This window comes from Malaclemys terrapin, chromosome 2, assembly GCF_027887155.1.
Source record: "Malaclemys terrapin pileata isolate rMalTer1 chromosome 2, rMalTer1.hap1, whole genome shotgun sequence".
Taxonomy (NCBI): domain Eukaryota; kingdom Metazoa; phylum Chordata; order Testudines; family Emydidae; genus Malaclemys; species Malaclemys terrapin.
In genome coordinates this window covers 48705872-48723921 of record NC_071506.1, presented here as the reverse complement: position 1 = coordinate 48723921, position 18050 = coordinate 48705872, and the positions used below count along the sequence as shown (strand labels likewise).

General features: G+C 43.9%; 1 protein-coding gene across 1 annotated transcript in view; it reads left to right on the top strand.

Moving 5' to 3' along the window:
- The window catches only part of E2F5 (E2F transcription factor 5), a 32372-nt gene that overhangs the window by 5726 nt on the left and 8596 nt on the right, over nucleotides 1-18050 (top strand). Inside the window, exons 2-4 of the mRNA XM_054018436.1 lie at nucleotides 12709-12818; nucleotides 13706-13869; nucleotides 17547-17588. Of these exons, the coding sequence (XP_053874411.1) occupies nucleotides 12709-12818; nucleotides 13706-13869; nucleotides 17547-17588 (316 nt within the window). The remainder of the gene's footprint in view (nucleotides 1-12708; nucleotides 12819-13705; nucleotides 13870-17546; nucleotides 17589-18050) is intronic.

Sequence of the window (18050 nt, the reverse complement as noted above, 5' to 3'; positions counted from 1 at the left end):
GCTGTGTATTTGTCTGCCAGTTATGAGCCTTCTTAAGGGAAAGTCTCAAGTAATATTTGCCTGGGTTACATACTTATTTCAAATGGGAGGCGTTACTAGAAATTGTGACTACTGTGCAGCTATTTTCCACTAAAAATATTTTATTGAGCAATTCCAAATAATGAGAAATTTGGAGGGAGAGAAAGGAGAGGTGATCCCAACTGAAGTGAAATGTCCTTTTCTCTTGTAGACTGGGCCTGTTGTAAGCCACCTTGGCACATCTTATTAGAAACAAGTCCCTTTAAAAGAGTTCTATCTGCGGCGGTGCTACCAACAGTGAGAGAATTGTTGAGACGTCTTAGGTAAAATTTTCAAAAACACCAATTTTGAAAGTGACCTAGGTGTTTAACAGCCTAAGTCTTATTGAAAGTTAATAGGACTTAGACTCTTAAGATGCTTTTGAAAGTTTTACCTCCCAGTCATTAAAATTTAGTGGAACATGGCATTTTTCATGAGTTCTGTAATTGTGTTGAAACCAGTTTTGTCCTGTCTGTTGTAGCAACTAAAGGGTTTCCACACATTTGTGGGTTGGAATATGTTGGGGACACATCAACCCATTGCTGAAAACTTTTGTCAGAAATGGGTCACTTTCCTCTTGTAGCTGGGCCCTTTCTATATTGTCTGCCATATATAATTTTCAAACCCCTTTTATTTTAGAAGGATGTATTTTTGGATGGGGGATGGGGCAATGCATTTGAGACCAGTCTGCTAGCTCAGACTAACAGTATAAAATGGATAGTTTTTTTTTTTTTTTTTAACCAGAGGTGGTAATAAAGACAACCATTAACTCTTCTTCTGCAAATACAGGGATGGGTTTTAATTTCAGCTATGAAGCAGAATTCTTTGTTACATAAAAATGAAATTTTGTGACGCCTAAATATATAAATGATTAAGTATAAATCTGGAATAGACTGTTCCAGCACAGCTGTTATATTAAAAAATATGCCCTGTGTGATTTTCATAGCACTGTCTACTATTAAAGTTGACCAGCACTTCCCACTGAAAGGCCCTGTTTACAATTGTAACCATTTGGGCTGAGATGTTCCATGCTGGGTGTCTGTCTCAGGATGAATTTCTTTTTGAAAATTTCAGCCAAAACTGTTCCTCTATTTCCAAGACCAAAACTAGAAAAAATATATTTTGTCCATGTTATAGAACTCTGGTGCCCTAGTACCCCCCACTGCTTTGGAATAGGGACTTGAAATTTGGCAGGGGGTAGCCTTTACATCAAGAATGTCTTTTGATGTCCTCCTGAAAATCCACCCAAATTTGGCCACGTTATAAGCCTTTGAAAAATTGCAGCTCATGGATGGCCAGTAGAGACATCTTAGATTTTAGCAGCTAAATTCCCTGAAGATTGTGTCCACACAGGGCATCCTCCAGCCAGGGCCTGAATAGGACTTTCCCTGCAGTTACAGATCTGGGCTGCTGTGGGCCAGGTCTGGGCACTGGAACTAAAAGCAGGAAATCGGTCTCCTGCCCAGACAGTGAGCAGGAGGAATCTATCTGATGCAAACATAAAGAGAAGAGCTGGTCTTGAAGGGATATACTGGGACAAGGAGTCTGGGAGATAGAGGCGGGAACTGGACCTGTGAGCAACAGTGGGAAGGACATTGGAATTGGCTGGGCAAGGAGATTGGGTCTGGAGCCAGTAGGTGTGTGTGGGAAGAGACAGGGATTAAGAATCAAGGCCGAGGGGGGAGAGAGACAGATCTGATGAGGAGCCAGGGTGTAAGGTAAAACTGGTACTGGTTGGGTAAAGAAACTGGGGCAAGAAGCCAGGAGGATGACACTAGGACTGGGAGCCAGTGGGGACAGAGAACGTGGGTGGTTGTGGGGTCTTGGTGACAGGAAACCAGGAGAGAAACGTCGGTTAAGGAGATGTGTGGCGTAGAAATGGTATTGGATGGAGAAGGAGACTGGGACGGGGAGAACAGAGGGGTAAGAGTAGGACTGACTGGACAAGGAGATTGGAACTGGAATGAGAATCCTGAGGCATGGAGATTGACTTTGGGTAGGCTAGAAGAATGGGACTGGGATAAGGAGCCTGGGGTAGGGAAGAGACAGAACTAGGACAAGGATAGGTTGAAGGGGACAGAGTAGAAGGGCTCACACATGGGGAGGAATGGGCAAAAGAATCTGTGCTCACACTCCCCTCCAGAGCCTGGAACAAAACCTAGGTTTCCTGAGTTCATCATTCCTCTGCTGTCAGCAAATAGGAGTGAAATCCACTGGCAAAGTGTCTCCTCCCCCTCTAGTATCTAGGAAGATGACAACCTGCTACTTCTGTCAGTTACTCTGTCAGCTCAAGTGGCAAAGGTCTAAAGGTTCCAACCCAGCTGATGACCTATGTGGGTATCAATAAGATGCCACACGTTAGAACTGTTTTTTTTTTTTTTTTCAGTTTGCTTATTTAAAAGTCTTAGGACATTACACAAAAACTAAATTAAAGGAATATTATTGAGTTTGCCTGTTTAACCTTAACTCACCCTCTTGTGGCTATGCATTGTGAAAAGTCTTTGATTATATGATCATGTGCTGTTCTGTCCACAGGAACACCTGCCTCCATCAGTGCACAGGCTGGACCTCCTCTGGGGATCATTCAGAACTGTGTAGTGAAGGAAGCTGTTGTCCATAGGACCCCTGCTTTATTTTTTGCGGAAGTTGGAAGGTGTGTTGTGAATGAGGCAGGGGATTTCAGGAGACATAGGACGGTCTTATGGTTAAGGCAGCTGAACACTGCCTTGGAGAATGGATTCTAGCCCTGCCTCTGCCACTGAGTTCGTATGTGATGCTAGCTGAGTCACCTAAACCATACTTTTCACAGGTGGTTACTAATTGTGTGTTCCTCATTTTCTGGGTGCCTGACATGAGACCCTGGGGTCTGATTTGCAGAAGTGCTGATCACACACAACTGCAACTGAAGTCAAATGGAACTGTGCTTTGAACCTAGAAAGTGCTATATAATACTAAGTACTGTACTCTGAAAAATCAGTCCTAGATGTATTAAATTTGGCACCCAAAATTAGTGGCTACTTTTGACCTTAATCTCATTAGGTATGTCTACACTGCAGTTGAGAGGTATAATTGCAGGATATGTGTACATACCTGAGCTAACTTTAATTTAGCTACATCAAAGCTAGCTTGAGTAACTATAGCAGTGGAGACTTGGCAGTGGTCACTAGAATATGCCAGGGTCCTGGCTGGGCAGATCCAGTGGGTGCAGCTGCCTGTGCTTTGGTATGTCTGCAGGTGCTGCAATCACACCTCCTGTAGATATACCTTCTGTGCCTCAGATCTTCATCTGTAAATAGAGATAATACCCCCTCCCCCCTGCACCAACACCCCCACTTTACAAGGGGTTGTAAACATTAATTAAATAATATTGATACAATGGACAGGGTTCAGAGAAGAGCCGTGAGATGCTTCAAGGATTAAAAAATGTCTTGTAGTGATAGACTCAAGGAGCTCAATCAGTTTAGCTTAACGGAGAAAGAAGCTTAAGGGGTGACTTGATTACAGACTATAAGTACCTACATGGGGAACATATTTAATTTTGGGCTCTTCTGTTTAGCAGAAAAAGGTGTAACAGGATCCAATGGTTGGAAGCTGAAGCTCAACAAATTCAGACTGTAAGGAAGTCTGAAATCTTTAACAGTGAGAGTGATTAACCATTCGGACAATTTACCAAAGAGTTGTGGTGGATCCTCCATTGCTGACAACTTTTAAATCAAGAATGGATGTTTTTCTAAAAGATCTGCTCTAGGAATGTTGTGGGGAAGTTCTCTGGCCTCTGTTGCACAGGAGTTCAGACTAGATATTCACAATGGTCCCTTCTGGCCTTGGAATCTATGGGTATATCTACACTACGAGAGTAGTTTGATTGTACTTAAATCGAATATGTGGAATCGATATTACAAAGTCGAACGTGTGTATCCACACTAAGGACAGTAATTCGACTTTGTGAGTCCACACTAACTGGGCAGGCGTTGACATTGGAAGCGGTGCACTGTGGGCAGCTATCCCACAGTTCCCGCAGCCCATTGGAATTCTGGGTCAAGCCCCCAATGCCTGCTGGGGAAAAAAAATGTGTCGAGGGTGGTTTTGGGTAACTGTCGTCATCCAACCGTCACTCCTGCCCTCCCTCCCTGAAAGCGCCGGCGGGCAATCAGTTTGCGCACTTTTCTGGTGCGTGACAGAGCGGATGCCACATCACTGCGAGCATGGAGCCCGCTGCGACCATCACTGCAGTTATGGCCGTTGTCAACACCTCGCACCTTATCATCCACCTTTTCCGGAGGCAAATGCTGAGAAATCGGGCGAGGAGGCTACGGCAGCGCAGTGAGGACATGAAGTCTGAGAGTGGCACAGACCTCTCACAAAGCACGGGACCCCGCGCCGTGAACATCATGGTGGATGTGGAACGGCGATTCTGGGCCCGGGAAACAAGCACGGACTGGTGGGACCGCATAGTGCTGCAGGTCTGGGATGAATCATAGTGGCTGCGAAACTTTCGTATGCGGAAGGGAACTTTCCTGGAACTTTGTGAGTTGCTGTCCCCTGCCCTGAAGCGCAAGGACACCCGGATGCGAGCAGCCCTGACTGTCCAGAAGCGAGTGGCCATAGCCCTCTGGAAGCTTGCAATGCCAGACAGCTACCGGTCAGTCGTGAATCACTTTGGCGTCGGCAAATCTACCGTGGGGGTTGCTGTGATGCAAGTAGCCAACGCAATCGTTGAGCTACTGCTGTCAAAGGTAGTGACCCTTGGAAACGTCCAGATCATCATAGCTGGCTTCGCCGCGATGGGATTCCCAAACTGCGGTGGGGCTATAGATGGAACTCACATCCCTATCCTGGGACCGGACCACCAGGCCAGCCAGTACATTAACCGAAAGGGCTACTTTTCAATGGTGCTGCAAGCATTAGTGAACCATAGGGACGTTTTACAAACATCAACGTAGGATGGCCGGGCAAGGTTCATGATGCTCGTGTTTTCAGGAACTCTGTTCTGTTTAGACGGCTGCAGGTTACTTCCCGGACCAGAAAATAACTGTTGGGGATGTGGAGATGCCTATAGTGATCCTTGGGGACCAAGCCTACCCGCTAATGCCCTGGCTCATGAAGCCCTATACAGGCGCCCTGGACACTGAAAAAGAACTCTTCAACTGCCGGCTGAGCAAGTGCAGAATGGTGGTGGAGTGTGCTTTTGGACATCTCAAGGGGAGATGGAGAAGCTTACTGACTCGCTGTGATCTCAGCGAAACCAATATCCCCATTGTTATTGCAGCTTGCTGTGTGCTCCACAATCTCTGTGAGAGCAAGGGGGAGACCTTTATGGCGGGGTGGGAGGTTGAGGCGAATAGCCTGGCTGCTGATTACGCCCAGCCAGACAGCCATGCGATTAGAAGAGCCCAGTGGGACGTGCTGTGCATCTGGGAGGCTTTGAAAGCTAGGTTCCTCAGTGAGCAGGGTAACCTGTGACTATTACATTTGTTTAAAGAGAAGCTGAACCTGCCCCCGTTTCTTTACCCACTTACTGTTGACTATCCTCTCCAGCTACATACCCCGTTCACCCCGTCCCTCCCCCTTCCAACACATGTTTAAAAATAAAATAAATGGAACTTTGTTAATGAACACCGTTTTCTTTATTAAGGGTTTCGTGGTAAAGGGTTGAAACTGGGACGCAGACTGTGGTGGGGAGCGGGCATAGTGATGGAAAGAACGCTTCTAAACTCGAGGAATGACAGGCTCCTGCTCCTAGAGCGGTCCGCAGTGGTGGACTGGTTGTTTCAACGGAGCCTGCCACCCCTCCTTTTTGGGACTGTGTGTGTGGGGGCTATGTGACTGTGGCGGGGGAGGACAGTTACAGATCCCCTGCTGCGTGGCTCTGTGATCCATGATAAGGACCGCTGCATAAGATCTCTATCCGCCCTCCCCCACCACAAAGTCACATTCCCCCCCCCCACCCCCCAGAACATGAAAACCACCTCCCAGACTGACCAGGGTGCCTAGTGACTGCAATGTGTGTGTGACCTTCTGCTGAACCTGCCCCCGTGTCTGTACCCTGGTAAAGGTGACTGTCCTCTCCAATTACCAACCCCCTTCCCCCCCTTCAAACACACTCTCCCCTAAAAGAACATGATGGAAACAGTAATTAACAGAAACATATTTTTTATTAACAACTACACAGTTAGGGGATGAAACTGGGATGGGGGCTTGGGTGAGGCGGGAAGGAAAGGACTTATCAAATTTTTGGGAATGAGAGCCTTCTGGTACTTGAGTGGTCTGCAGGGGTGGAGTGACAGTTTTCACGGCCCCTGCCGCCCCTCCTTCTTGGGACTTTGGGTGAAGGGGGTATGGGAGTTTGTGGAGGGGGAGGACGGTTAGAGAGAGACTGCAGCGGGGCTCTGTCCTCCTGCCTCTGGTCCTGCAGGACATCCACAAGGTGCCGGAGCGTGTCCGTTTGCTCCCTCATTAGTCCAAGCAGCGTTTGAGTCGCCTGCTGGTCTTCCTGCTGCCACCTCTCCTCCCGTTCGCTGTGTGCTCGCTGGTATTGCGACATGTTCTCCCTCCACTGGGTCTGCTGGGACGCATCGGCTCGGGAGCAGCCCATAAGTTCTGAGAACATGTCGTCCCATGTCCTTTTCTTTCTCCGCCTAATCTGCGCCAGCCTCTGCGAGGGGGATGCCAGGGTAGGTCGGGAGACAGTTGCAGCTGTGGGATGGGAAAAAGGGAGTGAATTCCTCACAAAGATAATTTTTTGTGAACAATGAACATAGTCTTTCTCTGTGAACAAGACCATGCACAGCACCTATCACATGTGCACTCAGGACAAGGTCGAATTTTTGGCCTTCGCATTCAGTGCCTGGGGTCTTGCAGTGGAGATCAGACAAGCGGGGCAGGACAGCGGAATTCGGGTAGCAGGCTGACATAGTAAGCCGTAGACTTTTGGCTGCTTAAAACTTAAATTATAGCAGTGCCCTCCTTTCACGTTCAAAGCAATGCTCCTATCGTTGGCCAGTTCCTGCTGCCGGCAATCCGGCAAGCATGAACTCTGCCCCTGTCCCACCCCCTCGCGGCTGTCCCCGGGAAAGATCCCTGTATGCTGCCCCTCTCCCGCCTCCACCGTGTGGCTGTAAACCGCGGGTGACAGTTCTGTAAAGGAACAGGCAAGCAGTCCCAATAGTAACATTCCCCTAATTCTAAGCAGGTCACCATGAACGACATCATTCTGCTGAAAATTTCTGAGACCGAGAAAGAACGCATATTGCGTGAAAGCCAGCAAAAACCAGGGCCGTATGCCGCCATGCTCTGCAAGGCAATGATCCCGGAGTACTTGATGATAGCCTGGTGAGGAAAAGTTTCCTACCACGGAGGACACAATAAGGCCGCTCTCCCCAGGAACCTCATGCAAAGGCTTTCCAATTACCTCCAGGAGAGCTTCGTGGAGATGTCCCATGAGGATTTCAGCTCTATCCCCGGACATATAGACCTTCTTTTCCAATAGCTGCACTGGTAAGGACTAAAAAGTAGAGCACCTAGGGCAAACTAATCATGATAAACCGGACATTGTTAGATTCTTTTGCAGTAGTTGCACTGCCAAGGACTAAAACGTTAAGCGCCTAGGGCAAACAAATCATGAAAAACCCATTGTTAATATTCCTGTTCTGTTCAAAATAAATGTTTACATGTTTAAAACACTTATCGACTGATCCTTCCCTTGATTCAGGGTCTGGGTTAATGCCTGGGGACGGTTGGTAGGGGATCTCTGTGAGGGTGATGAAGAGATCCTGGCTGTCTGGGAAATCAGCATTGTAAGCGCTGTCGACTGCCTCGTCCTCTTCCTCATCTTCCCCGTCCGCTAACATCTCCGAGGAAGCGGCCATCGACAATATCCCATCCTCAGAGTCCGCGGTCAGTAGTGGGGTAGTGGTGGCGGCTGCACCTAGAATGGAATGCAGTGCCTCGTAGAAACGGCATGTCAGGGGCTGGGATCCGGAGCGTCCGTTTGACTCTTTGGTCTTCTGATACGCTTGTCTCCGGTCCTTGATTTTCACGTGACACTGCGTTTCATCCCGGCTGTATCCTCTCTCTGTCATGGCTTTTGAGACCTTCTCGTAGATCTTTGCATTCCGTCTTTTAGATCGCAGCTTCGAAAGCACGGACTCATCGCCCCACACAGCGATCAGATCCAAGACTTCCCGATCAGTCCGTGCTGGGGCCCTCTTTCTATTCTGAGATTGCATGGTCACCTCTGCTGGAGAACTCTGCATCGTTGCCAGTGCTGCTGAGCTCGCCACGATGTCCAAACAGGAAATGGGATTCAAACTGCCCAGACAGGAAAAGGAATTCAAATTTTCCCGGGGCTTTTCCTGTGTGGCTGGTCAGAGCATCCGAGCTCGGACTGCTGTCCAGAGCGTCAACAGAGTGGTGCACTGTGGGATAGCTCCTGGAGCTATTAGCGTCGATTTCCATCCACACCTACCCTAATTCGACATGGCCATGTCGAATTTAGCACTACTCCCCTCATTGGGGAGGAGTACAGAAATTGAATTTAAGAGACCTCTATGTCGAACTAAATAGCTTCGTTGTGTGGACGGGTGCAGGGTTAATTCGATTTAACGCTGCTAAATTCGACATAACCGCCTAATGTAGACCAGGCCTATGAAGTAGTCAGATATTATAGGTTTCAGAGTATGATGAATGCCATAGAAAAACCTATGAGGAAATTAATTCTGGCTTTAGAGCAGGGTTTGACTATTGTGTAGTAAATAAGGCATAGGGCACACATTGAACAACGAGGAGAAAACAGAATATTGAATAGCTGCTCATTAAGTAAACACAGACCATCCTTTGCACTGAATGAGGCAGGGGTCCTGTGAAAAAATAGTGTATGATCATATAAGGAAGGATTGTAACACAATCCATATGCACAGGGTGACAAAATTAAGGTTGCATATTTGTTTAATAAACCAGGAAAGTACAACATGCTGTTACTAATTTAATATCTTTTTGATATGGGCTGTAGTAATTCCTTCTTGCCATTAATAATCTCGTTTGATAGGTATCGCATGTGAAGTGGAAGTAGCATTCCTTTACTTATAATATAAGACTGTGAAAATTGTTTTCCCCATTTTCCTTTTATACTGTATCTTTATCTTATTAATTAAAACGCCAATCAGGATGGTTTGGTCTATTGAAATTCCTTACAACTTGTTTTCTGCTTGGCAGGTCAGTGAGTTGGTTATGTTTTAGAAAAGATGGAAGTGTATGGCCTTTGCTGTACAATAGGTTTATTTTTTATTCTGGTTTTTGGCATTTTTAATGTATGATTACACAGACTGATGTACGGAGTGTATTCATTAGTAGATTTTGACCATAATGTACAACTGAGTTTCATGATTAGAAATGCAAAGAGTTACTGTCACATTCTTCTTCAATAAAATGACTCATTTGCATCATTATCTATCTCTCCTGCTTTCCAAAAATCCTTGTTTTTAATCTCACATCTATTTTATTTATTTAAATAGTTTACTGTCTTCTGCACCATTACTAAAGAGTTTGAAGACTGAGTACTTTATTTAAAAATAAAACTTTCCACACACCTGTTCCAATTTAGTATCCTTCCCTATTTGTAGAGGTGACTTAAAAAGCGGGACGTGTAATACTTGCAGTATCACTTGAAGTAAAACAATAGTAGAATGGGTGCCCTTTGCTTTTGTCCATTACTTCATTCCTTTTTAGGGATAAACTAATCTGTCTCAGACCTTGTTTATCTGCTGGGTAATAGGTTATTACCTTGATTCACATATTAATCCACCTGTACTTCGTATGTATTCTTAATTCCTCAGTCTCATAGGAGAAGAGTCGTGTGTTGGTTTGAATCTTAGTTGGCAGTTATGTCTTCTGGAGCAGAAATAGTGGAGCATTAATTAAGTGCTGGATGTTGTTGGGTTTAATTATGATAGATGGCTTTTAAAATGAGATTCTTTCTATCTATCTTTGCTGGATTTCCAGGTAGAAGTTATGCTTACTAAGCCTTTTTCAAAAGGTAGGGGATAATTCTGGAGACTTAATCAACATTTCTGTTCTCTAGTGAAACATTTCAATTGTCCAAAGCTGTGAGCTATTGGTAAGTGTGTAATGACTTCCACATTTGTCCATTAAATTGCTATGCTATGCTATGTTTCTATCTCATTTCTTTTTATGTGTTTCAATAGCTTTAGTATGGAACATGCTATATAAAAGCAAAATCAGTCCTACTCCCAATTCTAATTGTGTATTGTTCTTAATACAAGGGTCTGTATTAAAGGCTTTCCTAATTATAAAGTTGCTACACTCTGTTATGTCTTATGATTTCTACATTTCTCATGGAACACATGAAGAATCAGTCTGCTTTGTCGCTCTATAAGTGTTTCCTCAATGATTTGGAGAGAAGGTCCAATGGTGGGATCCAGAAATGTATTAACAAAAGGTAGCTGCTCCGTTTTATATCATACAAGACACACTGAAAATTTTTTGGCTAGACTACCCCCGGTTATTGAGGCTTTAACTATTCCGTGATGTGTGGTTCTAAGGCGAACATGAGTTAATCCAGCATAGAACTGGATTAGCTTTTCAGAGTCACCAGAGGAGGTAGGCTCCCTTCTAGCCTCCTCTACTCTTTGGGTTTATTTGTTTGTTGTTGCAGACAGATACTGCCCTCCTTCTTCCATATTCTCATTCTCCACCTTCCAAAAAGAAAATTTCAGACTTTTTTTATGGGGTTGGAAGGAAGGAGAGGGATTGGTTATTTAATATTTGGGACATTGACAGCACCTTTGTACTCTTTCTTGCCTGGCATATACCCAGCTAGCTATGGAAGAACTGGCCCCTATGTTGAGGTAATGGGTGGATTCTCTGAGCATGGTTTGTAGAGCTCTGCATGCTATTTTTATATGGAGTTTGGTTGGACTCTGATCTTGAAGGAGAGTGGTGCAGAATGTGCAAGGTCTTTTGTTTGTGGTTTGTATTTTGTTTAAAATTTCTCAGGAATTTATCAGTGTTTGTTACAAAACTTAAAAAAATGGGTGAAAACTGATACAAAAAAATCAATGTCAGTTTTTTGGGGTAAATATTAGCAGTTAATATTGGGGGATGGAAGGAAAGAAAAAGCAACAAATAGAAAGGTAAGAGTATCGAAAGTAAAAGCAGTTTAATGCTGGTTCATTTCATTAGCTGTACATTAACTGTACATACACACATGTACATGCATGCATGTGTGTATCTTCCACTACATTGCCTTACTTTAACAGACAGCCTTGCATTTACACTCAGACTAATTTATTATTAACATAAGAAAATCCAGTCCATTAGGTAGATTTGTTTAACGTACTCAGTACTTTTCATGTACTTAAATGGTCCAAAATTTGGGTTAAAATCCATAAAAACTGAATAATAGCTTTTGTAAAAACCGAGAATTATTGTTTTTTTTATTAAAAATTGAAAACTAAGGGCCGTAAAAATGTGTGACTGTTGAATCGTGAACTCTTTCCCTTCAGAATTATGACTACAGCAGTGTTTCTCAATCTTTTGGAGTTCAGGACCATTTGTAAACCTTAATGATATGTTGCAACCCAAAGGCCCCCTCTCCAGGGTTCAGGGGTGTGGGGCAGGAGATGGGGGCTCAGAGCTAAGATTCCAGGTGCTCTAGCCAGATGTGAATAGCTGGAAACCCCCCCTAACCAGCAACTGGGGGGGGAGAGCCAAGATAATTCCCCCAAAACACACCCTCCCTCTATATGGCCCATGTCAGAGGTGGAGGGGAACCTGGGGAAGGAATTGGGGGCAGGCAGAGGGATGCGGGGGACTGGGCGGGGGGAAGGATATGGGAGCAAAGCAGACTGCGGGAGGGGCGATGAGCCTATAGTGCCCCCAATAATATAGCCCTCCACACTGCCCATAGGCAGTAGAGGGGTGGGGGGAATTTGAGGTCCTGGAGGTAAAGTGGGGGGAATGGAGGAAGGAATTAGTTGGGGTATAGGTAGCATGACAGAGGAGAAGTCCTCTGGCTGAGTGAGAGGGGTACATTGGGCGGGGGCCAAGCTTGGTGGGGAGGACAGGAGTGGAAGAGAGGTGCTGCTCAGTTGCAGGGCAGGATACACTTTGGGAGGCCAGTACTTTACTTAGAACATGATACCGTTTCCCTCTCGGCTCCTGACCTTGTAGCCGGCTGGGCTTGGCTCCCCACTCTGGGTGTTACATACGCCAGCGTCACAGTGCTGCTCCGGTTTAGCCTGGCCACCCTGCTGGGGGAGTAGGAGGGAGGGAATTTGTGTGAGTAACATTGTGACCTGGCGCATAGGGTCGTAGCACCTCTCACTCAAATTTGGCCCAGCTTACCCCCCATCATCATGTCATGACGTAGGGGTTGCTAGGCCAAACCTAGGCGGCGTTGCAACCCTGTGCACTGGGTCACAACACAGGGAGCAAGGAGCCAAGCCTAGCCAGCCCTGCAACTCTTTGACGTGTTCTGGCGACCCAGTTTTGGGTCGTGACCTGCAGGTTGAGAAACCATGGACCTGGAATCAGCACCCAGGAAGCTTGCTGAGCTTCAGGTGAGCAGCCTAATGGGCCAGTTTTTTGCCTTGGTGTGCAGATTGCTGACACTTATCTCTGTTCTTTTAACAGGCTGCTGATACTCTTGCTGTGAGACAAAAAAGAAGAATCTATGACATCACCAATGTTTTGGAAGGCATAGATTTAATTGAGAAAAAGTCAAAAAACAGCATCCAATGGAAGTAAGAAGTGTCAATTCTGCATATTTTCACATTCTCAAGCGAGGAAAAAGTTGGCCTTGTTCCTTTTTCCTTGGCTATATTCAACAATAATTAAAATTCATTTTGTAATCCGTGGTAGCCTATGTAGAATATGTCAGTGGTCTCAATCCAGTTCCTAATGACCAGGTGTCCTCACTGCAATTGTCATCCTTGTTTTCAGAGAGGCCAAAAATTGAATGGTGCTGGAGACTGAAGTACTCTGAGCCGTGAAGTCTGAAGTTTTCAGCATATCTGAGGGGCAATTTAGCATTGTTGTTTTTCATACTGTACCATGTCTAGATTAAAGTGACAATCCTGAAAAGTGAAAATCTGGCAATTTTCATGGGCACTAAAATTTATATAACAGAACTTTATAACTTGCTACATAAAAGAAAGAAATCTTTGAACTTCAAGATGAGTTTGAGCAGGGATTGGGGATGTGGCTCTGAAGTGTGTTGTAGAGTTAAACAGAGCAGTGCCAAGGACCAGGCAGGCAGTGTGCTAGCCTAAGATTCTGTTTATGAGAAAACATGTTCCATTCTCCCATCGCTCCAGTGAGGAGCTAACTAGGGGGAATTGAGCTGGGTACACAACCCTGACACAGAAAACGCCACCTGCCATGAAAATGGAAAACAGTGACTGGAATCCCAACGTTGGCCCCAAAATTAAGACATTTTTCAATATTTTTCTACTTAAAAAATAAAAGCAGGAATTTTACTACATCTTAGTATTTCATAATATAATTAATATGGTGGGTTTTTTTTTAAAAAAAAGCAAGACCTGCTTCAAACTCTCTCTCTCTCTCTCTAGTTTTTTACATTATCATTACATATATTGTGACTGCATAAAATATTGTACCTTTTTTAAAGAGGTGTAGGTGCTGGCTGCAATACAAAAGAAGTCATAGACAGACTGAGGTATCTTGAAGCAGAAATTGAAGATTTGGAACTAAAAGAAAAAGAGCTGGATCAGCAAAAATTGTGGCTGCAGCAAAGCATCAAAAATGTTATGGATGACTCCACAAACAACCAATATCCTTTGGGACGTACATTGTGTCCATTCATGAAATAGAATTAAAGAAGCACCAGTCAAATGTTAAAAGGTTGGTCACATAATATGACCTGCTCCAGAAGTGAGAAGATATTTGAACTAGGTGACCAAGGGGGGTTTATTAACTCTAGAAGAAATGGAATTGGTCTCAAGCATTTTTCTGTTAAAATGTGATTTCAATTTTCTTTTGCACTGGTAGTGAAATTAACTCACCTTGTGAAGCAAGTGCTATGAGACAATAGCAAGATCCATTAGGCTGTGGAATACACAGTGAGATCTAAAGGAGTAGAAGAAACTTTGCTTGTGGCATTTTAAAAACAAACTAGACAAAGCGCTGGACAATGTACTGTAGGGAACAATCTTGTATTGGCAGAGAGAGGCACTGGATGGTCTAATACAGTAGTTTTCAACTTGTGGTCCATGGACCCTTAGAGGGTCTGCAGACTACGTCTAGGATTTCCAAAGGGATCCCACCTCCATTCAAAAATTTTTAGGGGTCTGCACATGAAAAGAAGGTGGAAAACCACTGGTTTAATAGGTCTTTTCAAGTTTTAACCTCTGTGATTGTATCAATGGTAATCTGGAAATAATCCATCAGAAATTTACACAGTGGTAATTTTTTAATGTAGAAAATCCAGAGTTTTAGCATTAACTGAAATTAACTGCTTTCGTGGTTTAAATTAGATTTAGGATACTCCAGGATATTCTTCTTTGGTTGTTCATAGGATAGGTTATCTAAATCTTTTGAAAAGATATGTGAGTTGACAAACTGCTGAGGCTTGTTGAAACTGGAACTGAAAATATCCTGTGTGTAAACAGGTAATAAGTCTGTTGTTTAAACTATATTTGCTCATTAGTTTGTAACCACATGTTTAGCATTCTTAGGGCTAGTCTACACTGCCCATGGTAAAGCACTGCCATGGCAGCGCTTTAACGTGGCTTGTGTAGTCACGGCAGAGCGCTGGGAGAGAGCTCTCTCAGCGCTTTAAAATAACCTACTTCCACGGGCATGGCTGCAGTCGAAACTCCAAAGCGCTGCCGTGGGAGTGCTGCTGGTACTCCACCTCCATGAGCGCTGGGGCACTGTTTACACTGGCACTTTGCAGCGCTGTAACTTGCTGTGCTCAGGGGGGGTGTTTTTTCACACCCCTGAGCGAGAAAGTTGCAGCGCTGTAAAGTGCCAGTATAGACAAGCCCTTAGAGGATATTGAACAAAATAGGTCATTAGAGATTTTGGAGAGGGAAAAGTGCACTCTTATCTATAAGTAGCTCTAAAGCACTTAACACTATATTATGATTGTTCAGTACAAACTGCTCCAGTCAAATCAGTGATTTTTATCACCTCAGAGCCTGCTTAAATTCACAGATCATTAACCTGATAGACTGCAGCTGTTCTAAAGTGAATCTAGTCAATACAGATAACAGGTAAGGTCTCTAATCAGCAAAGCAATTAAATGTGTTTAAGTGCTATGCTGAATTGAGGCCCGAATGAGCTGTGAAATTATTTCCCATTGAATAAAGAGATTACTCTGCATGTGCACCAATCCATTTTTAAATGAATTATTAATTGTGAAGGCACAGTTTGGTCCACTTTCACACAGCTCTGAGTGGAGTCTGTTTGCTGAGAGTGCTGGGAATGGAGTGGGATTGGGCACCCCAAGCCAACAGAGAAGGTCTAATAGTGAATAGTGTACCAAACCTTGTTAACAAAATAATGGAGTAATTGGAATGTAATTATATATCTAAAGCAATGTAGGGCTAAGTTTTGTCTTGTGTGATACTGCAAGCTGAATACCTGGTAAGCAAAACAAAACCCTAAGTGCCTGGCTTCTATTTCTAAACACTAAAAATCAGCTTTTACATTTGAAAAAGGGTAGATTTGAAATGGAAACTACAGTGATTAGTTATAACCTAGTTGAAACATTGACTAAGAACGTATTGTAGGGTTACCATACGTCCGGATTTTCCCGGACATGTCCGGCTTTTTGGGCTCCAAATCCCCGTCCGGGGGGAAATCCCAAAAAGCCGGACATGTCCGGGAAAATCGGACATGCCGGGCCGGCGGAGCGGGGACGGGACGGGGCCGGGCCGCGCCTCCTCCCCCCACACCACCCCTTACCTGCTTCAGGCTTCCTGCGACTCAAATGTTCGCGGGAAGCAGGGGAGGGGGCAGAGTTGGGGCGGGGCTGGGGCCCCGTGGAGTGTCCTCCTTTCGGAGGCACTAAATATGGTAACCCTAACGTATTGCATGAAACTGCAAAATAGTTTATACAAATATATGGCACTGTCTCTCTAGCTGCAAATGGTTTCTCAGGGAAGTCCAGTCCTAAAAAACCGCCATGTGCAGTGCTCAGTTTGAAATACTTATTACTTGTATGTGGTGGGATTACAGGATTAAACCCAACATGTTGATTTTCAGGATGCGTTTTGACTAGGACCAATTTGAAAGTGAAAGGGAAAGCAGGTGCTTTCAAAGTTGTTGTAAGTGTATGAGGATATGGGTGTACACACAGATTTTTAAAATAGAACTTGTTTTACACCTTTGGAAGCCCTGCCATGCCCTTGCATTAAGATATATTCAGAGCTCTCTGTCCTACTTCTGAACATCAACAGGTTCCTATTTGGTGGTGATTTTGTAATTACATTTTAGTGGCTTGCAATTATTACAAAATAATTTATATGTTAATGGTGGCAGAGTTAGTAAAATTCATTTGACTGCACCAAATTCCATCAGACAAACTCATTAAAACTAAATCATTTTGGTTCTAAATTATTTAGAAGAAAAACTTACATAACATGGATCTGGGAACCAGTTTTCTCTCTCTTGATAATGGCAATGTCTTGATTTTGCTGTAGTTTTTACACAGAAACAGTAAAACATCTCATAGCTTTCTGTTCTGTTGACTTATTTCTTAACTATACTTACAGCAGCTAACGTTCCCCCTCCCCCCCCCCCCCCCCAGTAAAGCAAACTATTCTTTTTCCAAGCTCCAGTGCTGACCTGTGTATTTTTATGGTTGACAGGTAAAGCCTTGAACTTAAGGATTTTTCATAGAGCAATTCCCATAGACTATGAATTAAACACAGGATGTTGTTTCTTTTCAAAGCCGCTTGCCTTGCCTATTCTGTAGGCTGCATCTAGTTCTTTGATGGGTATGTTGTCACTGGCAGAATTCATCCTGGATTCATCTGGAATTCATGCTGATCCATGATGGCTTTGGACATACTGTATCATAGTGATATGATATTAACCAGACTTATCAGTAAAAAGGAGATGGTGGTAGTATGTGTGAAATACATGTAAATAATATTTTGGAAACTTTCTAATGGTAGTCTAAGGCCAAGCTATGCTTGAAAGGCTTTGCTGGTCTAGTTATACTGGTATGCTATATTGACAAAGCATTTATAATGTGGACATAGCTAATATTGACAAAATTCTGCATTTGTATAGCTGCATTCTTTTGCCACTGTTATGTCAGTCACAGATCCCATTCAACATTAGCTATAACAGTAAAAATGTAAAGTGTAGACCTTCCCCTAAACAACACACTGTAGGAACACAAACTTCTTTTGTAAACTGCACTAAATATCAACTTCACATTGCTTAGGCAAAAATCTCAGCTTCTTACTTCTTGACAATTTCCTTGACATAAATCACATTTTCATATGTCACTCATGAAGACATCTGTAATTGCTTCAATGGTAAGTTTCTGCTGCTAGACTGTAGTTTTGTAAGATGTTTGGAGCAGGTGGTTTAACCAGGGAAGACAAGGTCATAGTGGAGAAGCTAAATGAATTCTTTGCATTTGTCTTCACTGCAAAGGATGTGAGGGAGATTCTGATATTTGAGCCATTCTTTTTAGGTGACAGATCTGAATAACTGTCCCAGATTGAGGTGTCAATAGAGGAGGTTTTGGAACAAAGTGATACATTAAGCAGTAATAAGTCACCAGGACCAGATGGTATTCACCCAAGAGTTCTGAAGGAACTCAGAAATGAAATTGCAGAACTACTAACTGTGGTATGTAACCTGTCGCTGAAATCAACTTCTATACCGGATGTCTGGTGGATATCTAATGTAACACCAATTTTTAAAAAAGGCTTCAGAGGTGATCCTGGCAATTACAGGCCAGTTAACCTAACTTTAGTACTAGGCAAATCGGT